The sequence below is a fragment of the Thunnus thynnus genome, chromosome 13 (genome assembly GCF_963924715.1).
Source record: "Thunnus thynnus chromosome 13, fThuThy2.1, whole genome shotgun sequence".
NCBI lineage: Eukaryota > Metazoa > Chordata > Actinopteri > Scombriformes > Scombridae > Thunnus > Thunnus thynnus.
In genome coordinates, this window is record NC_089529.1 from 25,204,091 (window position 1) to 25,229,952 (window position 25,862).

Here is a 25,862-nt window from a genome sequence, read left to right on the forward strand (position 1 = left end):
CCTCATATGACGGTTAACAATTATCTTGCTCTCTTGCGTGAGAAAGCGTTTGACCAAGATTGTCTGACAGAGAAAGAATGATAACAAGCACCATACCGATAGTAAGAAACAGTACCCGTCCTTGAAGCTGTACAAATATTGTTTTCTTGCCTCCAGCTTCACTCCCCTACCTGTTTCTAACTCTCTCTAACATGTTACTCAACAGTGCTGAGATTTAAGGTAAAAGGATATTTTTAAAAGTTGTGATTGTACACTGGAAGCTACAAGATAACTGACTAGAACTGAGGGCCAAAGCTGAGGTCAGTGAGGTCTCGTCTCTGATTTTTTTTTCTGGTAATTTTGGGGGTTTGGAGCTGAATAGAATAAAAATAATAGAATAAAAAGAACAGAATATAAGTTTATTGTCCACCGGAGTGGAAAATGGTCTTTAGCTCAACAAAACATAAAAGCAGCTCAAGAATATGTAACATGTAGAGCAAATGTGGCAACAAAAAGCCACTTAAAAACACTAAGGTATAAAACACAATACACTTGTAAGAACTGCAAATTAAAAACTCATAGTTTTGTAATATTTCTGAGATTGACATCACTAGAAAGCTGTTCAGTCCTCCAAGAGGCTGATGCTGTTACTGCTGTTTTCTTAAAAAAATATATGTATTTTCAGAGAAGCTAAGTCCAAAACTGTAGGAAGACAGTTAGAACATCAACAGTTTCCCATTGAAGGTCCCCTCCAGATATGTTTTAGCTACTGGACACAAGATGCCTCTGACTCCACTGTTAAGTCCGTTCTCAGTGTTTGTACACTGGAAGGCTTCAAGTTTCCAAATCATACTTGTTTACGTTGTTTATTGGCCCTCATTTGCCTCCAAACTAGTTGTGATGCTCATGGGTCCATCATTTAAACTCAAACTTTCCTCCTTCAGCAGATGAAGGTGAAAACAGTCTTCTGTAGGAACAATAAGGAAAACACATTGTTTACTGGAGGGGGACTCTAAGTAACAGACCCTGTTGTGAAATACTGATAGGCACAAATATTATTCTATATATTTTATATAATATTAATCTCTAAATTATTACTTTTGCACAAAGTCTGAAGAGCTTGTGTTTAGGCCAAATACTCAGCTTTAGCAAAATAGGTGCATATACATCCGACTATTTTATTTTTATTTTATTTTATGTGCTTATTCTGGGATTTTGTTGACTCAATATATTTAAACATGACTACTTTTTCACCAATAAGAAGGCTTTGAAACATTTTTGAGAAATAAACCTTAATAGTAACCTTTGTGTCTGGTCAGTTTTTTTGCAGGAATGTGGGGACATGTGTTGGAGGTACTTTAATCCATAACCAAAGTGGAGGAGGTCACGCTGTTGATAATAATACAGTAATAAACATATGGTAGATTTAGTTGTAGTTGGGGTAGCAGAGGTTGTATTACTGTTAGCACAGAGAGCAGTACTGTAGTTGTAACAACAGCAGTACATGTCAAAGTGTGGCAGCAACAGTCTATCTGTGGTAGAAGGTAGCAGTGATGACAGCAGTACTGATAGTTGTAGTAGAGGGTAGTCATACAGTAACAGTAATTAAGGCTGCAACTAATGTTTTTCACTATTAATTATTCTGCAGATCATTTTCTCGATTGATTAAGTCATTGTTTAAGCTATAAAATGTCAAAAAATAGAGAAAAATGCCTGTTATAATTTTATAAAGCCCAAGGTGATGCCTTAAAAATGCTTGTTTGGTTCGACCAAACAGTCCAAACCCCAAAGATGTTCAATTAGCTATTGCATAAGAAAAGCAGGAAATCTTCATATTTGAGAAACTGAAACTGGGGAATGTTTGGCATTTTTGCTCAGAAAGTACTTAAATGGTTAATTGATCATAAAGAAATTTGCCAATTAACTGTCTGTGGATTGACAAATTGATTAATTGGCTAATTATGAAATAATAGTAGTAGTAGCAAGAATAGCAGTCGTCTTGGAGAGGTCATATAATAGCTTTTGCTGAATGAATGTAAAACTACTAAACAATTGGTTAATTACAGTTCAGGAATCTCTGTGTTGTTGACACTGAGCAAACCATCATGTGGTGGAGCCAGTTCACAGCACAAAGAAACCACACCGACCACCATGAGGTCTTTGAATTTACCAGCACTTCACCCAGTTCCTCACAACCTTGACTTTTTTAGCCAACCAGACAAATCAGAGACACGCTGTATTTTGACTAACGGATATATTTAGCCTACATAAAATTCAATGTCTTTAAATCTGACTATTTCAAAACTTTGAAACAAGTTGGTGTGTTTGCTCTAGAATTTTAGTTTAGGTGGAAACAGTGAACAGAAACACAAACAAATGAGGGCTATACAATTATGAGTGTGTGTCAGTCCATAGTGAGACGATAACAAAGAAACACAACTGTAATCAATTAGTTACCAACTATTAAATTAACCACCAATTATTTAGATAATTGATTAATTGTTTTAAGTCAGTTATTAAGAAAAAAATGTCCAACTTCTCTGGTTCCGGCATCTCAGATGTGAAAATTGTCTGGTTTCTTTCGTCTTCTATGACAGTAAACTGAATATCTTCGGGTTGTGGACAAAACAAAACATTTTTTAGACGTCATCTTGGGCTCTGGGAAACAGTGATCGACATTTTTTTACCATTTTCTGACATTTTATGGATTGTATACTGTATTAAAAAGGTTATGATAAATTAAAACATACAGTTTAATCCAGAGGCTGAAGGCTATAATTAAGGTAATTGAGAAAAGGGACATAAAGAAAACAAAAACAAATGTGAACATGAATCATTATAATTATTTTAACTGTTAAATGTTTCCATTATGAATTTATGACAACTCATTGTTCACAAATACAGCAAACAGAAACAGAGACAGACATGAGGGAATTTAGGAATAAAAATAAGAATACAGAATATATATTCACAAAATTATGGGTATGTGTAAGACTATAGTGAGACAACAAACAACAAATAAACATAACTGTAAATATATATCACTTTATATGCACTTTGCACTCAAATACAACAGCTTGGCCATAAATTCTACTTCTAGGAAGCTTATATATTTTCAGTTTTTGTAGACACTGTCAGAAAGGTGATAATTGTACTCTATGTGTATTATTGAGGTTGCCCTGGAGTTCATTATATTGAAAAGTGTTCCTCATATTTTGTCCAACATACATACATGGGGGGGGGGGGGCGAATTATGACCATCAAATTAAAAGATGCAGTTTTTTCTGTAGGCTGAAAGCTATAACTAACTTAATTGAGAATTAAATAAGCGGTGATAAATTAAGACAGTTCTGTATGTTAGACTGAAGGCTACTTAACTGAAAAAATGGACATAAAGAAAGGAAAAATAGACGTGAAGGTGAATATCCTAACTGTTAGATGTTTCTATTATTAATTTATGACGATTCATTTATCTCTATTAACTGAAATGCTGAACAGTTAGAGAGTCAGCGATGTGTTAAGGTTAAACCTCCGACGCGTAGTTCACGCGAGATTTTACGAGAGGATAAGTTGAGGGAACATGGCGTCGTCTAATTTGCTAAAGGTAAGACCCACTCCAATTCAATTATTTGCGTTTAATGCTCGCCGGGCTGCTTGTCACTTGTGTGGTGTAATGTCGGTGTTTACCTCTTACCTGAGCGAACAGTACACTGCACCTGTACGCGACGGGGCTGCTGTCAGTGTTGACTTTAGCTGGGGAGCAGTTTAAGTTACATCTGTGCTAACATTAGCTACTTGTCAGTGATTTTAGGTTAGCTGGCTAAAGAGAAAAAAAGCGACAACAAATGTGAAGGAAAGAGACAGACACGGAGAGACAGAGAGGCTTAAATTTATTTATTTTCTGCCTGTACGCGAGCTGCAAATTTGCTATCATCTGTCAGTCAGTAGAACAAGAATTTGCAGCTGACCAGCCCCCTTAAAATACAAGCTAAAGGCTGCAAAAAGCGACTGTCGTATTAGTTTCTGGGCACTGACTGGGTGAACGTTAATCCTGCTCCCTAACTAAGCTTAGCTTGACAGGTATATGAGTCTAACATGATTTATATTGTCAAGCAGAGGAAGAGACACATACCACTCATAGAAAAATAGCATTACAGTCAAATGTTTACATCAGGTAGAAGGATCACACTAGTGTTTTGCATGTTTCAGACCAATCATTTGTACCTTCCATTGTGGTGAACAGCAACACAAGTACATTGATTAAAGATAAGATAAGAGTATATTGATCCTCAGAGGGGACTTTTGCATGTTACAGCAGTGCAGGAAACAGGGTAGCAGATAATAACTAGGAGTAATACATTCAAACAAAATGAAAAGTCAAATGGAGTTCAATCTACATATATTATAAACATTATACCCATTACAATACTTAGGCTACATGACCTGAGTTGTGGGTTGTAAAAATAGAAAAGTTGTGTTTAGTAGTTGGCGATTAATTTAATAGTTGGAAACTAATCGACTCCTCGCTGCAGGGCTACTGTTATCTCGCCCCACTGCATGTTCTCTTCTCTCTTGCACTGAACCAACACAATGTCAGTGGCACATTTTTCAAAATCTTGTCACTGTCATGTTGCTCAGATTATCTGCAAATGTTCGCATCAGGAAGAAGGACCATAACTATTGTATCACAATCATGTATACAGTACATCACACCACAGCTTGTGGTTCCCAAACCCCTTAACACAGCAAACATCTGGTGCCTCAAATGAGAACTCTGCAGACTTTGCACATAAGGCTCAGTTTAGTAGTAATGGAGGAGTACCACTCAGTGTGTGAAAACAGTTGTACTATAATGGACTCTGGAGGGAGCTTTATCGAGTCAGAAAATAACCCCTGACGGTGTTGTTAGAGATGTATAGCTACTGTAAGGCTAGGAGACTGCAAATGTATTTTTTTATTTTTTGTAATATATATATGAGTCAAACAACCACCTAAAAAAACAAAACAAACATAACACTATTATACTAACTGAGACATAAAAAACAACAACTAACTCAGACAAAACATTGTATACCTACATACAATAAGGAGACTTCATCAGCGGAGCGACAATGACTGTCTGTTATCTAAGTAGGTCCTTATAAACTTCCAGCGTCCATTGATTTCATTATCAAAGTCTTGGAGGACTGATGCAGCCCTCTCCATTGCCAACAAGTCCAAGAAGGAGACTACAAATTTATAGTAGAACGGCTGCCGTTCAGAAGGCAGGGATTGAGTTTACAACACTTGTGCCCCTTGTGTCCCAATCCCATACTACGTTCTAATTGTATACACTTACAGTATATATTGATCTTTATAGTACTGTTTTGTAGTTACTGTACTAAAATTTAACATTCTTTATATTTTTTTTTCTATTGTGCTATCAGACATTAATCCAACTGTAACTTTAGACTTATTAAATTTGTATGTATTATGTTTTGTTTTCTTTTGTTCCTGTAGCTGTTTTACCACCATTCACAATTAGTTTATTTTTGTTACAGCTGTGAGCTGCCACATTGCATTGTGAGAGAAAAGTGTACATCAACAGCACATTCAAAGGGGTTTTTATATGCATACTGACTGTTTTGTCTTGTGTACACAGTTTACAGTTTGCACGTATTACATGTTGAGAATTAGTGTGTAGTGTGGAACAGAGACACAGCTTTTGGCATTTACCCGGCACAGGGAGTCTTAACAAACACATGCTTTTGGTTGGTTGACATCATGGGTTGCATGTTTTTGCTGCATGGATTCACACTAAGGACTAGGCGCCAGGATGTGTCGGCCTCTGCTGCATCAGTTTTGACCAACTGTCTCTTCTGACTCCCACATTTTTTTAGAGGTGCGATACTAAATCACGCGAGTACCCTTTTTACAATAATTTATCTTGATTACATGTCAACTTTAGTTCCCTCAGTTTAGGGATGGAACAATCTTCTTGATAAATCTTGAGAATATAGTTTAAAAAATCCCGATCACAATCTCTCAAAGCTCGAGGTGACAACTTAAGTGTGCTTGTTTTATCCAACCAACAGTCTAAAGCTCAAAGATATTCCATTAGTATCACATAAGATAAAGAAAAGCAGCAAATCCCACCACATGAGAAGCTGGACTTAGGTAATGTGGCATTTTTTTGTGTAAAAAAAATATTTAAATGATTAATCATTTCTTTATTTTACAGAAATAATTGCTGCTTTGTGGTTTATACAGGCAGGAGACAGAAGGAATAAACCAACATCAAGTGTCTTAGTAAGATGTTGTTTCACCATAAGCCTCCAAAACAGCCTCAAGTCTTCATGGTATAGATTCTCAACGTCTCCGAACTTTAGTGGAGGGATGAACACCATTAATCAGTGCTCAGTTTGTCTGGTGACTGTGAAGGTCTTTGTGTTCTCTATGGAAGCATCTGCGTTCCTTAAGTTTCCACATGCATTTACTCAGTTTTTTCATTCAGTTTTTCACCCCCTCTGTCAAATGGGTGTCAAATCTATTAGAAAGAGAGGATGAAATAGTCTTGAGTAATATTCTGCCACCACAAATGTTTTGTACTGCACAAAGGTCGCTTGGGAAAACGAGAAACTTCTACTTAAAGCTAATAAAAAAAAAGTAATTTCAAAGGTTTCTAACCCAGGAAAAATATCTATTTTTTATGTTGTGTTCAAAATCTTCAGTTGTTCTCCTGTGTTGCTAATGTTTCATATGTTTGATGAATAAGACTTACCCGTGCGATACAGCTCATGAACCCGTAATATCATGTAATTCACTTCCCACTTGTCTGTTTCCAGAACAAAGGCTCCCTTCAGTTTGAGGATAAATGGGACCTGATGCGTCCTATAGTGCTGAAGCTGCTACGGCAGGAGTCCGTCACCAAACAACAGTGGTTCGACCTATTTTCGTAAGTTTATTGTAATGCTTCTGCTACCCTGCTGTTGGAGGCAAATGGGGATAGGTGACATCGTTTCTCTTCTTTGCTTCCACAGAGACGTCCACGCAGTATGCCTGTGGGATGACAAAGGTCCAGCTAAGATCCACCAGGCCCTTAAAGAGGACATCCTAGATTTTATCAAACAAGCACAAGCAGTAAGACCACAATGGGATTTTGTCTCAGCATCTGTGAAATGATGCTGTTTTATGTCTAAACTACTCTCTTGTTGTTCCCATATTCCTCCATTAGTCCACTTTATTGACATCCTAAATTATTTAATAAGCATTTAAAAGGCAAAATGAGCTTTCAGACCAAAGACAGCCCTCTGTTAAAACAATGCAAAAGGCTGCGTTGGTGGCGCCATGTTGCTTAAAGTACCAGGGAGACAATGAAATATGATCTAGGAAGTTGGAGCTACAGATTAATTCATTTAAGGGCTTATCAGACACTAAAACACCGCACAGAGGATTTTACATCTCTGAAAGTTACCCCAGTGGCAACTATTTTATCTTTCATCTTGACAATCGTCAGGTAAACAGTCCACGTCAACCGAACATGCATTTGCATGAATGTGATTGGCCAATGCAGTGTCGTGCTGGATGACGTTGCGTTGCATTGCAGCAAAAGTTGAACCAAGTACAACTTTTTTGCCCGACAACCCTGTGTTGTTTTGTCGGAGCACCCTGGATTCGCACCCCCCGCTCTGTCAACGCATTGCCCCCATTCAATGAATGAGAGGGCTGCGTTTTTTCAAACAGAGCTGATGGTGGTCTGAAGGCAGCCTTACACTGTTCAGTGAAAACTCAGAATAATATGAAACAGGCAACAGGAATGTGTCTGGTGTTGGGCGTGTGCACTTAAGTCCTTGCACGCTCGCACAATACAAAGAAAGTATAAACACGTTGCTCCATAGTGCTCCCATTGGTCAAAACTTGACATGATATCTTTAACTGCACTATAAGTATTTTGATGAGTTCCCACATTAATTTTTTTTTTGGTAATTATGTACAGGAATAAAAAAAGGCTGTTTTTATCAGTAACTACTAGTGTGTTAAGGCAGATTGTACCTTTTACAAAAAACAAAAAGGTAACAGATCCTGGCGCTGCCTACCACCATGACTTTCATATATTCACTATCACAAATTATTTTCCTTGATTAATACTATTAAATATTACAGCAGAGTTGAGTCAACACCTCAACAAATGTTGCACAAAGTTAATATTCGTCCCAGGTCTCTTGTATCTGATTGCTTAAGATCGTGCAGGTTTTAATAGTCTTTGTTAATCAACGCTTCCCTACGTTTCTCTCGCTCTTTTTAAGCGGGTGTTGAGTCACCAGGATGACACAGCGTTGCTGAAGGCATACATTGTCGAGTGGAGGAAGTTCTTCACACAATGTGACATCTTGCCCAAACCTTTCTGCCAGCTGGAAATCACTCTGATGGGCAAGCAGGGCAGCAACAAAAAGTCCAATGTGGAGGACAGCATCGTCCGCAAGGTGAGGAGGAGCTACAGTTGGGTTGGTTTTTTTGGGGGTTTTTTTTGTCATGATGTTATGAGTAATACCGCTTTCTTATTGTGTGTCTCTGTAGCTGATGCTGGACACATGGAACGAGTCCATCTTCTCCAATATTAAGAACAGGTTACAAGATAGTGCCATGAAGCTGGTCCACGCTGAGAGGTTGGGAGAAGCCTTTGATTCCCAGCTGGTCATCGGAGTGCGAGAGTCTTACGGTGAGAAACACAGATCACATTGTCGTTCTAATATCTGCACCCAGAGAGGTTTACAGGACCATGACTGCATTCTGTGATCACATAGAGTATATATTTTTGTCTGAACAAATATATTTGTCCTTTTTGTCTAAGGATGAGTAATTATGTCACAGACCAGGTTTTTGTGGGTCTGTGTGTGTCTTTTAAATACTTTGTTGAACTATCTGTCCACATGTACATATTTCAACCAAGGTGGGTAGCTCGGTTCAAATACATGCTTTTTCTTTATTGAGATGCTTGTTGACCTGTCTATTAGGGCTGCAACTTATGGTTATTTTCATTATCAATTAATCTGTCTGTTATTTTCTGGATTAACCGTTTGGTCTATGAAATGTCAGAAAATGGTGAAAACACTGTTTCAGCCCAAGGTGACATGCTCAAATGTCAGTTCACTGTCATAGAAGACAAACTAAACCAGAAAATATTCACTTTGAGAAGCTGGAATCAGAGAATTTGGACTTTTTCTCTTAAAAAAAAAAACATTCAAAATGATTAATCGATTATCATAATATTCAATCAACTAATCGACTCAGCTCTACTCTCTAGCTATATCTCCTTTATGATTGCTGATGTATATTTTTCTCTGAGCAGTGAACCTGTGCTCCAACCCTGACGACAAGCTGCAGATCTACAGAGACAACTTTGAGAAGGCGTATATGGATTCAACTGAGAGGTTCTACAGAACGCAGGCGCCCGCCTATCTCCAGCAAAACGGGGTCCAGAACTACATGAAATACGTGAGTATGAATCGTGTTTCTATTCAGAAAAACTGGATGCTAAGATGCCTCATTCAGTCCTAAAGCTGCTCACTGAATGCATTCACCAAAAAAAGTCTCACGCTTCCATGTTTTTGAACACTGGCCGACCCAGTTGAGAGGATGCACTCAGACTTCCTCTGATTTCATGTTGGATACCTGCACACATTACTGGGATCAGATAAGTTATTGATACGGCTTCTCGAGACTTTTCAACTTTTATTGGATCAAATGGATCAAATTCTGATCAAACAGCGAGTTCAGTGGCGTTCGGAGAGGTTTATTCACCGTTTTACAAATGCTTTTTTTTCTTTATAGTGAATGTGTTCGGGGAAAACGTGTTATTGAGCCAGTGTGTCATGTGATCCTGCAATGCAGCGTGTGGCACTGCCCTGAGCAGTTTCTGGAGTCTCCGGTATAAGTTAAAGCTATGATGAAGCTAATTTGTCTCACTAGTCATGACCTTTTAAATGGTATAAATTTAGTATATTTATGGAAAATCTTACTCAATGCATGTTCTTTGTTGATTAATGTTCTTTTCTCGCTGGTCTCTATCCAAAAAGCAAGCAAAGTTTATTTATATAGCACCTTTCACAAACACCAGTTACAAAGTGCTTCACAGTCAAAGAAATAAAAAAATGGGGGAAACAATGCCATAAAGTTGAGATAGAAATAACATTTTATAATAAATATCAGTCGGTAATATCATCATATATATTATATATATTATTATCAGTTGATAGTATAAAGGGATTGGAGTGGCAGTAATTTCTGCTTCCTGTTCAAACCATTTTGTAATCACTCTTCTCTTGACCACTCCCAGCTTGCTCTCTGCTACCACTGAAAGAAAACCACTTTCAGTTCACTTTGTGGAGTGGACTCACTTTCATTTTACAACACAAAGCAGAAACTTGAGACTTAAAGCCCCTATTCCCTGTTAGGATGATCTTGGCAATGTGCTAGTTGGATGAATCACATGAGAGAAAACAGTCAGAAGGATCATCCTTTTCACACCTCCTCTCTTACTCTCACTGAAACAAAAGCAGAAGCATCGTGTCTGTTCAAGCACAGCGTGAGCCAGCAATGTGCAGTTTCTCTTGAGAAACTGCCACAGTTTGTTTCAAGGTTTAACACTGTGTGTAGATAGGTCTCTGGACCATTAAGGGGGGGGGGGGGGGGGGGGGGGGGGGCTGGGCTCATTTTTCATCTTGGAAAATTTTGCACAGTACAACCACTGAAGGAACCACATGGAACATTTTTTTAGATGAATTTGGAAAAAGTCCTGTTTTGTGGAGGGACAGGATCCCTTTCATGCAGAATTTGTTTATGGATTCAGAAACAGCAGGTGCTGGAATACCATTTCCTTTGTTTTTAACATTGTTTTAGATTATTTTTCTTAAAAACATCTGAGCAATAGACCATGTAAGTCAGGTTACTAATGTAGTGAACTACAAACAAAACAAAACAAATGAAGTACATATAACAGATGTTGGAATTCATATCATATTTTGTTGTTGATTACTAATCTGCTAATGGTTTTATTTACAGTTAATATCATTTTTAAATTTGTCAGAATTACTGTAGGTACTAGCCTCTCCTCTGGTGGTTTCATGTACCGGCTGTGATCATTTACATTTTTTAAAGATAAGATAATAGTGTTAAACGGAACATGATGCTGTGATATTGTCATCAAGCACACAGACTTTTAAAAGGGAGCCGCTTGAATAGAGGTGACATTGCTATTTTTATGTTGTGTTTAAATATTTTAATCAAAATGTTCACACTCTAACTAACTCACTAACTGCACTGCTTTCGTAAAGCCGTATTGATTATTCAAAGCTCTGTCAGATTGAATGTTTTGAATAATCAGCTTGAACGCGGCTCAGCGTCTGATATGGCTTTATGAAAGCAATGCCGTTAAAGTTATGTGAATAAACATTTACAAAAGAGTCTGAACATTTTATTTGAAGTATTTAAACATTCAAAAAAATAGCATTGCCTCCTCTATTCAGCGGAGTCTTATGATTGGTTCACTCGCTCCACGTGAAAGCATCTTTTATCAGATGGATGTAACCCTTTACGTGCCCTTCCCTGCAAAGTTACTGCTGTCATTCACAACACAGCTGTACCAGCATTTCCCCTGAAATGTTACTAGGTCTCATGGGTACAGATTTCCCTGAATATCAATCCCTGCTCCCATTCACACATGACCCCATGCAGGAAATATTCCTGAACATTTCGGGGATAGACTGCAAGTGTGAAAGGGGCTTTAGATTTTAATGCTTCACAACAGAAATGTATGCATATACTGTGTAAGGCTTTTTAATATTTATTATCAGGTTTCGCTGAGTATTTCATGTGAAATAAATGTAATAAACGTTGATGTGTATTTTCACCAGGCTGATTCAAAGCTGAGGGAAGAGGAGAAACGTGCACTGCGATACCTGGAGACGAGACGTGACTGTAACTCTGTACAAGCAGTGAGTATTACACCCACGAGGCTCATTATGTTAACGAGTCCACAGTTGAGTCAGTAAAAAAAAAAAACAGTGCAGTCCACTGTGCAAAAGAGTGAAGAGAAGCTTCATTGTTTTGGTTTGCTGTTGTGTAACATAACAATCTCTCTTTTTCCCCACATTTTTATATTCATTTGTTAAATATAGATTTTATTTTTTACAGTTTTAATCAAAGTTTTTACATTTATTTTTTAGAAGGACTCCACGTACAATGAACATATTGATATTTTTCTATTTCACACCATTTTAGTTCCATATTTCTACACAAGAAGTGTTTTTAAAATTACAAAATTACAAATATTTATGTTTAATGTGTAATATACAGTATACAACAAGACTGAGTAAACCCTGTGCAATATCACTACAACGTTAAATGATTCAAAATTGTATCATCTTACAATAATTGTAGTATTTTTAGGGTGAAGTGTCGGGTATTTGATCTTATTTGACCTCAAAGTACAACCTCAATGCATCAAAAGTGAGTACGCATATGACCACTGAAACAAAAATGATTACACCTGCGACTTCCAGTTAAAACTAACCACCTGAACAAGGTTACAAAAGAACCTGTCAACACCATAACTCTCTCAATTTTGGCCTGGGTTGTGTCTAATTCAACATGACTCCACATAGTGAGGAGTTGCCTGAACAAGTAAGACACCAGATTGTGAGACTTCCATCAGTAGGATACTGAACAGAAGCCAAAACACAGGTACAGGACGACCCATACTAGCAATAACAGAAGGTTGTTAAAACGACGGCATGCACAACTTGCTATTTACCCAACCTTGCAATGAAAAACAGGCAGGCAAGTGTTTCTGACTTGGCACAAGGATTATCTGTGGAAATTGGTGCTTCAGTGACTGCTCAGTGAGTCACTGTGCGAAGGACATTGTGTGAAGTCAACCTCTACGGATGACGTCCAAAAAGGAACCTTTGCGCAAACTGCAAGATTTAACTTTGCCAAAAAAACATGATGAATGTTTGCAGCACATTCTTTGGTCAGATGACTCTAAAATGAATTTTGATCAGATGGGGTCCAGCATGTTCGCCGTAGACTTGGCCTGGACTACCACAGTGAAACATGGAGGTGGGAGTGTGCTGATAAGGGGCTGCATGAGCAAAGATGGTTGTGGTTTTGCTTCCCCCACTTTTTGTCTTTTTTAAAACAAACTTATCATCATACAGTCTCTGCAAACAGGTGATTATATTTGATTGCACATTTTTGGATCACCCTTTGATGTGGTTCAGTCAAACCTGACGCTGATCGTTTGCCACAGCATGCTTTGGCTGTCAGTCACAGTCCGCTAATCCACACAGGAGTCTTACTGTTTACAGAGGTGAGGAACATGCCGTTTAGCTTAACTGTGACCGTGGCTAATCCAGGAGCGGTTTGGGAAACACTGACCCAGAAGAACAGTCGAGGAAGTCAGTAGGCCAAAGTCGTATGGTTCTTCATTGCTATTGCAGACAGACATCACAGTGGTGAAACAACACTCGTTATCTCATCTAAGAAAGAAATAAAATGCAAAGTAGCCAACTTTTTTGTGGGACTCAAAATATTAGCCTGAAGTAAGGGATAGTTGGATTGTGATGAGATATTAGGGAAAATTACATTATTAATACAAGGTTTTGTTGGTAATTATCCATATAAGTGTCCATTATTAGCCCCTGGTATCTTGTGCTCATTTCAGCCACATTAAAGAAAATGCAACAAGGCCGAGGGCGTAGGCCTATTGAAATTTTTTCAAAATGAAGACTAGTGTAAGTGTACACCAAGCATTTTCATTGACAGTAACAGTTACAGCCTAATGTAACGCTGTCCTTGTTATTATCAGTCGTCCTATCGGGAGAATGCAGGTACGAGCAGAGAAAAGGCAGCAGGAGAGAGAGCGAGGTGAGGTGAGGAGAGGGAGCGAGGTGAGGTGAGGAGAGAGAGCGAGGTGAGGTGAGGAGAGAGAACAGTGAAAATGTAAATGGATGATTGTTTGTTTGAAAATCCTCTCATATTCCCCTGAAAACAAAATTCAGTATCACCAGACAGTGACCATAAGCTTTTATGTTCAAATGCTGATATCTTCGGCTCTCGGTAGACTTGCATTGTAACACCTCGATAGTTCACATTCAAGGCGTCTCTGTGTTTATCGGCATTGTTGCTTTCACTGCAATCAGGAGGACAGCACAGCACAGCAGGGAGAGTCAAGAGGGACGGAGCCAAATGAGATGCAGGTATTAAGTGCAGGATAACAGAAATAGTCGAGGCTTCAGGTGCGTTTTTACACCTAGTTCTCTCTCTCTCTCTCTCTCTCACTGCAGTATTTCAACACACACAAGACTGTTGTGGACAAAATAGAAACAGTGCCTTGAAATGTTCACATTCAGGGCATTTTTTGTGCTCATTGTTGCTTTCACTACATTCAGGAGAACAGCACAGCGAGGAGAGTCAAGGGGGACGAGGGCTAAGTGAGATGCAGATAATAGAAATACAACAGAAAGCTCTTAGGAGAAGGATAACTGAAATAGTTGAGAACCATTTTAGTGTAAAGAAGTATGATCCCAGTGAATAGGCGATGTCCTCTGATGTCAAAACTGAGTTGATATCCCATCCGATGGCCTAATAGCCTGCAACCTACTACTATTTTACACTACATAATGATTTCATAAATATAATTTCAAATATGAAAGTCTTCTAATAATAATTTCCTGTCCTGACCAAACAATCATAAATGTTATGGATGCATTCTTGGTGTTCATAGCACCCTCAATCTAGACTAGTGCAGGTAACTGTTTCTTGACTTAATCCAAGAGTTTAGGTGGTGTTAAAATGCAGGAAATTTGTTTTACATTACGTTTTTTTTTTCTGTGGGAGAACCGCCAGACCCCCCCACCACCAATTATGTATGATTCCAAGTTTACTCCCCCATTTTAAAACATAACCAGGCGCCCATGGATGGCACTATGAATGAAAGTTTGTATACCCAAATACTGAATGAAAAGACGAGTTTTCCAACATGATAATGATCATGAGGAGTTTTTAAAGTGAAAAATACGACCTGGCCATTATTACCCCTGACATGAATCCAATCCAACACCTTTAGAGTATTTTAAAGAGCAAGACAGAGCAACAAAACCTCTCCAGCAAAGATCAGCTGTAAAGAATAATCTGTGAAGAATGACAGAACATCTCTCCACAGATTTCTTCTAGACTGGTATCATCCCTGCACAGGAGGATCGAAACTGTCATCAAAAACATAAAAAAAAACATACACAACATAAAAAAATAAAGAAAAATGGAGTCTCACTAGTGAAGGGTGTGCTGACTTTTGTTTCAGATTGTACTTAAACTTTTCATTATAGTTTAATTAGTCAAACATTCTATTTTTTAAATGAATTGGCTTAATTCTTCTTGAGTATTGTCTAAAAACAAATAAAATGGTATTAAATTGAAAGGATTTGTAATTACGTAGCATTTTAGTGATACTGATCAGGGGTTTACTCAGTTTTGTTATATACTGTTTATAATTTATTTACTTTAAAGTTGATTTTCAGCTCATATTTTAACTGTCTGGCTGAAACTTAACAGGTCTGGTTCACTCTCAGCGCTCTCATGGCATCTTTTTCAGCCGCAGCAGGCAGCTGTTTTCAGAGAAAAAGCTCTAAAAACCCACTTTACATTACCTGCTCATCACAGCAAACAGACACAGTTAGCTGTAGACTAGCTGGTGAACATGGTGGAGCATTTAGCAGCTAAAGAACCAGATATTTCCCTCAGGAGAGCCAAAACAGAGCTGAAAGAGAGTAAATATTAGACTTGCATTCACCATGTGGACAGAAACTTGACTTCAAATGAATGATAATGTTGTTCCGTGTAAAGGTAATGAAAGGATTGGCTTATCATTTTAATGTGCAGAGTTGTTGAAGGATGATGATTTGCTCCGTTAATGTGTGCACGTCCTTGAGAGAAGGAATGTGTTTTAAGAGGCCCACTCCTCTCTTTTCATTCTGGCGAAGGCTCAGATGAGGTAACGTCCTGGGTGTTGGAGTAAACAGGACAGGTCCAGGGGTCAAAGATCACATATAGCTTAGAGCTTTTGCCTTCCTATGTCCTTGGGAGATGTTGCTCTTATCTAGCATACATGGGCATGTAAAAATATACCTCGTGGCTGTTTGCCATTGGCTGTAATCATATAAGCTGATACATTGACCAGTCGCAGATCATTTCTCTGTTCCTTCTGCAACTGTAATAGAATAGGGTTGCTCTTTGTTCGGTGAGACGAACTGATGCAAATCTTTGTGTGTTCTGTCTCATTATTGTGCAATAATATTTTTTTAATCTTGAACCCAGCAGAGTTTTGTGTAATTATTTTGTTTTCAGACAATTTCCGCAACACTCTGTAACTGCTGGATGTGTAAATAAGCAACTGTTTACTAATATGTTCAACATATTAACTTAAAAGGTAATGGACGATATGTCAATGTTTTGTTCACAACTTGCCTCTGCTGCCCCCAAGTGGCCAAAAAATTAGTTAATGCATGTATAAGTCACCAACTGTAACCAGCACAATAGCAATAATAGATGGTTAAACTGTTGTTCATCAAGAAATAATTACAGTACAAAACTCCCCCAAGTTGTTATTTCTGTAAAAATGAGACATAACAATGGAAGCGATTTTCTCTTCTCATTCTCAGATTTAAGACATTTAAGCCCATTTCCCAAAATGTTAAAGTGTTTTTTCTTAATGTACTGCACACACACACTATCTCTCATGTATTTCTACTGAATTGTTTTCCCTCTGTTTTTCTACCCAGTTAATGGAGTGTTGCGTCAATGCACTGGTAACATCATTTAAGGAGACCATCTTAGCCGAGTGTCCAGGCATGATCAAACGAAATGAGACAGAGAGTGAGTACGGCAGGACTGCTCCCACCAAAGGCTCAGCCAGCTCAGGTTTGCACCAGGAAATAGCCCTGATGATATACTGAGGAGTTCGTGGAAGAACCATGCGTGATTGTGACCAACCTTACTCATCTCTCAGAAATTAGACTAAGAAATCATTAAATAGAGAGGCTTTCTAGAGCTATTACAGGACTGAATTGGCAATAACATATAAAGGTTTTCACATTGAGAGTGTCCTTTTAAGGTTGACTGAAGAGGACACACTAAAACTAAATGCTTTAATTTTATATACTAACCATCTCTGAGAAATGCAGCCCTTGAACAAACTTCATCTTAAGTAATTACATAAGCATGAACCCACAATTCAAGTACGTTGGTAAGAGGACATAAGTGAATTTCCTGCAGGTTTGTAAACAGCCTGTGTGTGTGGGAAGTGCAGAAGCTGTTCAGAGAGAAAACGCTTCATAAACGACTTCAGTAGAAGATATTAGAACAGGAAATAGGAGCTCAGCCGTCGCTGATCTTACATTTTGGGACACTAGACCAGGATTTGTTTCTGATAATGACGAGTGGCTTTAAAGTCACTTTTCATGCTTAACAAAATTGTTTTGTCAAAATGATGCACCAGTGTGCTGCAAGGGCTGTGTGAGTTTTTTGATACCTTACTTTGAGAATATTAACATGCTTTTCTATGAGATCCTTTTTTTCATTTAACAAAATTCAAATCAAAGTTCTCAAATGTTATTTTTGTTGTTTTTATCTGATCAAAGTAATTAGTATAAGATTATAGGTTTTCAAATGTGACCAGACCAGCCAGAGTCAAAGACAAAAGTATTGATTTATTATTATTATACCCTGCCCGAAGTGCTGGATTCATGCAATATGTTTATAGAGTATAAATATACAATATTTGTAAAACATCTGTCCACATTCCCTGTGCACTTAAATTTCAATTCAGTTTAAAATACACTTAGTGAAGAACATTTTCATAATTACGACTTCTGCTCAGCTTCAAGGCTACATTAACCACCCTTCATCGTTGTTAATGCGTTTGTGTGTGTGTGTGTGTGTGTGTGTGTGTGTGTGTGTGTGTGTGTGTGTGTGTGTGTGTGTGTGTGTGTGTGTGTCGCGGTCTGTGCTCATGCATTTTGAGTGAAAAATGGACAAAGGGCATCCACCGTAATGGATTTTTAAGTAGCCCATCTTCTGTTGGTTTTGTAATGCAGCTTCCAACTAAAAGCTTGGTATTTAATATGACATCATGTAATTATCTCTGTTTCAACTTCTGTTGCTTCACTGTGAGACAAACCGGGTAAAACTGGAACTAAATTACAGTTAATAATAATTTTCATTATCTAATATCTATTGATTTCTTTGTTTGATTAATTGTTTAATCTATGAAATATCAAAATAAACCAGACTGTCTTTATTGTCTCTGTAAGAGTTTATAATCTATCTGCAGCAGAAACATCGACCAATAGTTTACTGTGAACTCCATCATAGCTCAGAATCCTAATTTAACTAGAAAATGATGATGTGGTTTTTCCTTTCATCGCAGAGTTGCATCTGATGTTCTCTCTGATGGACAAAGTGCCCAGCGGCATCGAGCCCATGCTGAAGGACCTGGAGGAGCACATCATGAGCGCTGGCCTGGCTGATATGGTGGCCTCCGCAGAGACAATCACTTCTGTGAGTGTCACACACATACTGTATACACTCACTAAATGCAGTTGAATGTTCATGATAATTCCCGTTTATTACAACTTGGGTAGTTTTCAGTTTTGATTATTATTTATCCGTTATGATAAAAGTAATTTGTGAGAGCTGGGAAACATTAAATCACAGCTACGATTAAGTCCAAGAAACACGAGCAGTCGGTCAATGTTTCCTCCGCAGGCTCCACTTCACTCAGCTGCCCATCAGACCTGCTGCTTCCTCTCACTTTAACCTGAATAACAAACCGGGGCTCGGTGCTCCGGTTGGATCCAAACGGAGAGCCGGGGCTAACGTTAGCTGAGAGGCTAGCGGATGTTTTCCCATCTAAATAAACTGGTCTCCAGTTCAGATTTCAGGAAGTCGCTGTGAATGAGTAAATTTCCCTTTAACACAGTAAAATTGCAATCATGAATGTTTGGATTTCTAGAAGTAAATAAAATGTTAGGGGCCTTCTCCTGGTACTGATCCACCAAATTGTATAAATTAATTATTTCAAAACTAAAGATGCATATATGTAAGATACTGGTTTGACATTGATCTTCTTACCTAATTCCCAGCAAGAGGAGGATAAGATCTAAAGTCAGTGTCCATTTATTAGCTTTTTGTGGATCTTTCAACCTCATTTCATGGATCAGCTAATGAAGGTTGTGAGATGCAGGTGATAGCTCAGGTCAAATTTAATAAATTGAGAACCTGAGAAATGATTATTTTGTCAAAATACTACATCCAAGATTCCAAGGTTAAGACCTTCATCATATTGTTTGGTTTTTCTTTGTCACAGGACTCTGAGAAATATGTGGAGCAGCTGCTCACTTTGTTTAACCGCTTCAGTCGACTGGTGAAAGAAGCCTTTCAGGACGACCCGCGCTTCCTGACAGCGAGAGACAAAGTGAGCTCAACTTTCACCAACTTGTCCATCAACAGTACGCCGTCACTGAAGGATCCACCTGTCAGAATACGTTCTTCACTGACCGCTCTTCTGTTTTTCAAATCTCTTTGCAGGCATATAAAGCTGTTGTGAACGATGCCACTATATTTAAATTAGAACTTCCTATGAAACAGAAAGGGTAAGAGACGCTCCCTGTGTGAAGTAATAAATGTTTTGCTGTGAATTATAAAAGTAATATATTGTGCGACTTCACTTATCTTTCCTCACCTTTGTTTACAGGGTGGGTTTGAAAACTCAACCAGAGTCCAAGTGTCCGGAGCTGCTGGCCAACTACTGTGACATGCTCTTGAGGAAGACCCCACTAAGCAAGAAGCTCACCTCTGAGGAGATCGAGGCTAAGCTCAAGGAAGTGGTATGTTCCAGGGAACCTGCATGTTTTATTGTCAGATTGTGGTTTATATTAGCCTTGTTTATATTAGCCATGTGGTTAGCATCGGAGCTGGTACTATTGTAGGTGACAAATTGATTAGACATCTTTCCAAATGTGTTTTGAATTCTTGATTAATGGATTCAATACTCTAATACTTGCCACCTGGAATGGATCAAGTTTTATAATGAATTACCTGCTGCAAGTTTTCATTGTTTTTCAGACTGATCTTAATCTTTTTGGGTATATTATTTATGTATATATATTTACAAAAAAACAAAGGTAGGAATAGAGGCAGCACTCCGGAGGGCAAAAACAGAAGAAGAATCACCTCACGTGTTTATCTGCTGTTTTGGTTCATATATGTGCAGCAGCGCAAAGTACAAAAGGGTGAAGTGTATAGATGAGAGGGTGTGGTGATGAATAAATATACTCTCAGCCAGTCACGTCTCTGATCTCATCGAGCTGAAACAGCTGTATCAGTCACCGTGGAGCACGACCACAGCAGCTCAACAAATGGACAGACGGCTGCACTAGAAAATCATGTTTTTGTCGGGATAAACTGATGAAGAACACATGAAATGAACGTTATAGATACGTGGCACGTGTCATATCCAACCACCAGACCATCCCCTCTAAATCTCAGCTTAGTTACTTTGCACCAGAAACAAATCTGTTTCAGAGACGTCTATTCTCAGTGGAATGCAATCAACGACTTGCTTGGCACTAACCAAACTGAGTGCAAGTCTGACCTGTTTGCACTGTGCATGCTGTGCACCCTGCAAGATAAGGAAGATGCTCTGGTTGCTCTGGTTGTTGCACCGCCTCAAAAAGTAGATCACTTGCTGATAAAATGGATAGGACATTTGGAGACTAATCTGCCCAACGTAACTCAAAACACTTCTCTTCTCTGTACAGCCCAAAAAAATTCAGTCTGTTTGAGGCAAACAGCAGTGCAGGCATAAACAGTCACAGACAGACATGGACTGATCATGTAATTTGTTAATTTGTCATTCCATATTGCAAAACTCCTAAATGCAAAGTTTCCTTTTTAAAAACAACCTTTTTTTCTGTAATTATCTGTATACTCTTCGCAGCTGTTGGTGCTGAAGTACGTCCAGAACAAAGATGTGTTCATGCGCTACCACAAAGCCCACCTGACCCGCCGACTCATCCTGGACATCTCAGCAGACAGCGAGATAGAGGAGAACATGGTGGAGTGGCTCAGGGTAAGATCTGGAAACTGCTGACTTTCTACTCGTCATAAAAGTTGTTTTTTATTTTATCGGAAACGTTAAATGTAGCCAAAAAATTAAAATGGAATCGTTTTTCATCATCTGTAAAAACTGTCTACTTGTGATGTAATTTGTCCTAACAGGAAGTAGGAATGCCGGCTGACTATGTCAACAAGCTAGCCAGGATGTTTCAAGACATCAAAGTGTCAGAGGACCTCAACCAGTCTTTCAAAGAAATGCATAAACATAACAAGCTTGCTTTACCAGGTAAGAGGTACAAGTCTTCATCACATTTAAGCAGCATTTCACCAGTGAATATTTGGTATTTTTATTCAATAAATGACTAATGATTAATCAATTCTGTCATATGACTAATCATTTACTACAAATAATTCCACACAGACAAAGTAATAAAAAAACTTGACAGAACATTAAGAGTAGTTCAGCATTTTGAGAAATGCGCTTATTTGCTTTCTTGACGACTGTTAGATAAGAAGATCAAGTTCTTAAGCCAATTATAAAGCTGCAGCCCGGAGATGCTTATGTTAGCATAGCTACTTAGCTTGAAATAATCCAGCACATGACCCCAATAAAACCACAACTTGTCATTTTTACTTTTCAATTTTTGTACAAATTAAACAAATGACGTATAACTCTTTAATTAATGAGTTTAAGAGGTGCTGGTAGGTGTTTTTTTTTCACATTTGGACAGAGATAGGCTAGCTGTTATCCTTTGTTTCCACTCTTTATGCTAAGCTAAGTGTCTCCTGGTTCTAGCTTCATATTTTTCTCATTCAATTAATTCTTTTAAAATAGGTTTTATTAAATCTTTTTCTTTCTCTTCTATTATCATATTTAATTTAATTTACATTTTACAGGTCATCATTTTTTTAGGTTTTATTTTACTTGTATCTTGGTTTGCATTAGTTTCCCAATCTGTATTTACTATCCTGTGCATTTGTCAATCACTTGTAAAGAACTTTGAATTGCATTCGACTTGTATGAAAGGCGCTATATAAATAATGTTTGATTGATTGATTGATATTTACCATATAGAAGTGAGAGTGGTTTCAATCTCATCAAATTCTTGGCAAGAAAGCAAACAAGCGTATTTCCCCCGAGTTCCACACAGGCAAAGTAATGACATTACTGCTAGTATTAAAAATCCTTTTAATGATTACAACATACTGTATGTCTACCTGTGTTCTTCAAGGTTAACTGTAAGCAGTTCATTCATTAACAAAGATGTCCTTGTTTGTTCCCCTGCAGCCGACTCGGTCAACATAAAGATCCTGAATGCTGGAGCGTGGTCGAGGAGCAGCGAGAAGGTCTTCGTGTCTCTACCTACAGAGTTGGAGGATTTGATACCAGAGGTAGAAGACTTCTATAAGAAGAACCACAGTGGCAGGAAGCTTCACTGGCATCACCTTATGTCCAACGGCATCGTGAGTGCAACAGATCTGCACAGAAACACACACACACTACATTACCTAGAGAGCTTTGACATTAAATCACATTGTTCCAGTTGACCTGAACAGACCTGCTTAGAATTTGTTCCCCACCAAAATCTTTAATCTGTGACATGACAACACAGCCATGCAGAAGATTCTGTGAAAGAACGTGGGAAACGGACCAAAAAAAAAAAAAAATCCCTCATTTTTTCCAGATAACCTTTAAGAACGAGGTGGGACAGTATGACCTGGAGGTGACCACTTTCCAGCTGGCTGTGCTGTTTGCCTGGAACCAGAGACCCAGGGAGAGGATCAGCTTTGAAAACCTCAAGCTAGCCACTGAGCTGCCAGACGCTGAGCTGCGACGCACTCTCTGGGTAAAGGAGACGAGGGAGGAGGGGAGAAGATCTTTATAAGAAAAATGATGAAGATAAAACTGTCTTGGCTCCATCATGTCTGTCACAAATTAATCAGCAAGTTCACCTTTTCTGTTAGCGTTGAGTTGTATAATTGTGGTTCTTTGTCCTCTGAACCATCATGCTTTTCTTCTTCCTCCCAGTCTCTGGTGGCGTTTCCCAAACTCAAGCGGCAGGTGTTGTTGTACGACCCAGTGGTGTCGTCGCCCAAAGACTTTGCTGAAGGAACACTATTCTTCGTCAACCAGGAGTTTTCTCTCATGTAAGGAGCATTGAGTTAAAGGGGACCTTTTATGCTCATTACCAGCTCTATGTTTTTATTTTTGGACGCCTTAAAGAGATGGGAGCTAAAACAGCCTGTCAGAGACAGAGGCTGAACTGAGGGGCTGCATAACGAGCCAGTATAAAATAAATAAGGAGTTTTCTTGAACTGTGAATCATGCAAAGCTACTCTAGTGGAGTCCCAGAATAAAAATATAGAGCTGGAAATGAGCATAATAGGTCCCCTTTAAACTTTTTAAATGAACAATATTTGCATATTCATTGATTCTGGATTTTTCAGTGAGGGAGAAGGAATACAAGCAATTTTAAGGATTTTACTGAGCTAATTCTACTTTTTTGAGGTAAAAACATATTAGACCAATATGATTATTCCAAGTATTTTTTTTTATATATCTTTATAAAAATGTCTGAAGGGGATCTTTAAGCTCAGCAACAGGCAAGTTTTTCCAGTATGTATTGTAGTGTTACAGTAATCTTATTTTATTTAACTTTACAGAAAAAACTCAAAGGTTCAGAAAAGGGGGAAGATTAACCTGATTGGTCGGCTGCAGCTCACCACAGAGCGAATGAGAGAGGAGGAGAACGAGGGCATCGTCCAGCTCAGGATACTAAGAACACAGGTATGAAGTTATGACACTGCCGGTCTCTCCTGTTGTTACGCAGCTGCACCTGCTGTGAATAAATGGTTTCACCTTCCATTTCAACAAACATCTTCGGTTATGTTAGTGTAAACTTAAAAGGCTGCGATGTCATCCATATTTTTCACCACACCATTCTTTCTGTTCCCACGTCCAGGAGGCCATAATCCAGATCATGAAGATGAGGAAGCGCATCAACAACGCTCAGCTGCAGACGGAGCTGGTGGAGATCCTAAAGAACATGTTTTTACCACAGAAGAAGATGATCAAGGAGCAGATCGAGTGGCTGATAGACCACAAGTACATAAAGCGGGATGAGACCGATATAAATACCTTCATCTACATGGCATAGCCCAGCACATTAGGATGACGTTGTGTTGACTTTGGTTTCAGTGGTTCAGGCCTGATGGACACTAGAATACTTCCAGGCTCCCCGTCCTCTATTTAAAAAAAAAAAAAATCAGTTTTGTGCAGGGAGGCATGAATTTAAGACTGAGAGCTACTTTAAAAAAGTGGAACTTCCTGCCTTAAAGTTGTATAAAGAAAAAAGAAGAATGCAAAAGTTGCTGTGGGAGTCTGCACCAAGTGGTTATAACTGTTTTTAGTTGGAGGGAGTTTCCTTGCTGTCCAGATGTAATCGTTAATGTTTCTTTTGTTGGGTTTTTTTTTTTTTTTCTGGGATGCCATGGTGCATCTCCAACACTGTGGTGACATCTGGGCAGCTACTACAACACTCCTGCTCAATGCTTGTGCAAGTCTAAAGGCATGCTGACAGGACAAAGCTGAGGAACTTCTCAAAATACCTGCAGTCCAGTTTTAATCCACGTCAAACCCAGTCCATCTGAACCTTGAACAAAGCAGGACCCTCCTCGCTCAGAGACGACACCGCTCTCACCTGGCTAGCTGGTTTGTCGCGGGGGCCCCGATGTTGTCGTGTCACTCTGCCGTCATAGTTAAAGTGATCAAACACTTAATCCAGACATTCAATGTGTATAAAGAGCCAGATGTGCACCTCACAGTTTGCAGGACTGAACCAGACAACAACTCTAAAAACCCCATCAAGCCTCTGTCCCTGGTTTAAAAAAAATAGATTGTGGGGAAAAAAGATGAGCATATTGCTGTTATCCAGAATCTGATTTCCTTTACCAAACGTCCCTGGGGACAGAGGCGGTATTGGAGTCTAAACGGGAGCTCGCTCATGTTAGCGACAGCCCTCTTTTCTGCAGGAAGCCTGGGAGGAGAGGCTGAGGTCAGTATTAAACATGGTAAATACTACAATTCAAAGTTACGGGAGAGTGTACCATGACACGTGAATAATGAAATGATTAAATAAACAGCACCTTATATAAAACATGCAGGCTTGTCATTTATCTTAGCTCAGATATACATAAGAAATACACCATAATCTGTCTTTATACAAATGGAATTATTGAAGTTTTAAGGGAAGATGTCCTCCACCAATTTTACACTCAAAGTATTTGTTCAACATATTGGGAAATATGCTTTTTAAGAGTAAAATGAGGAGATCCAGACATGAGATGCCACTTTCATGTCTGTACTGCAAATATACAGCTGTTAGCATAGCTTAGCATAAAGACTGGATCACAAATTGTAGTTTTAACACTCTGGTTTTTGAGCAGTTTTTTTAAAACGACATGTTGATTTGTGGGGTTTGTTTGTTATCTTTGGACAGCCAAGCTAGGTGTTTTCCCCTGTTTCCAGTCTTTATGCTAAGCTACGCTAACTGGATGCTGGATGAAAGCGAATAAAAGGATTTTCCCAAGATGTTGAACTTTTCCTTTAAAGGTCATCAGGAGGAATATAAGCCCAGGAGACTAAATTTTAAAACAGAAAGCCTGTGTTACAAACTGGTGGCATAAAGTTTCAAAGACATAGTAGAGAGGATCTAACAGAGAGGAAATGC

General features: G+C 38.6%; 1 protein-coding gene across 2 annotated transcripts; it reads left to right on the plus strand.

Annotated features, from left to right (window-relative positions):
• The first annotated feature begins 3,484 nt into the window (after window positions 1-3,484).
• LOC137196022 (cullin-5) lies at window positions 3,485-25,293 on the plus strand. Of its 2 annotated transcripts, none has more exons than XM_067608792.1 (19): window positions 3,485-3,583; window positions 6,804-6,913; window positions 6,999-7,098; window positions 8,265-8,441; window positions 8,536-8,677; window positions 9,308-9,453; window positions 11,871-11,951; window positions 16,797-16,935; window positions 18,443-18,573; window positions 19,382-19,489; window positions 19,603-19,667; window positions 19,769-19,901; window positions 21,014-21,145; window positions 21,295-21,418; window positions 22,421-22,596; window positions 22,818-22,979; window positions 23,162-23,280; window positions 23,797-23,920; window positions 24,096-25,293. In XM_067608792.1, exons 1-19 carry the CDS (start codon window positions 3,560-3,562, stop codon window positions 24,288-24,290), a joined length of 2,388 nt encoding a protein of 795 aa, XP_067464893.1. In that variant the 5' UTR covers window positions 3,485-3,559; the 3' UTR covers window positions 24,291-25,293. The 2 variants fall into 2 exon arrangements, with proteins under 2 accessions (XP_067464893.1, XP_067464894.1); XM_067608793.1 differs by having other exon boundaries at window positions 16,797-16,890.
• Window positions 25,294-25,862: the final 569 nt, after the last annotated feature.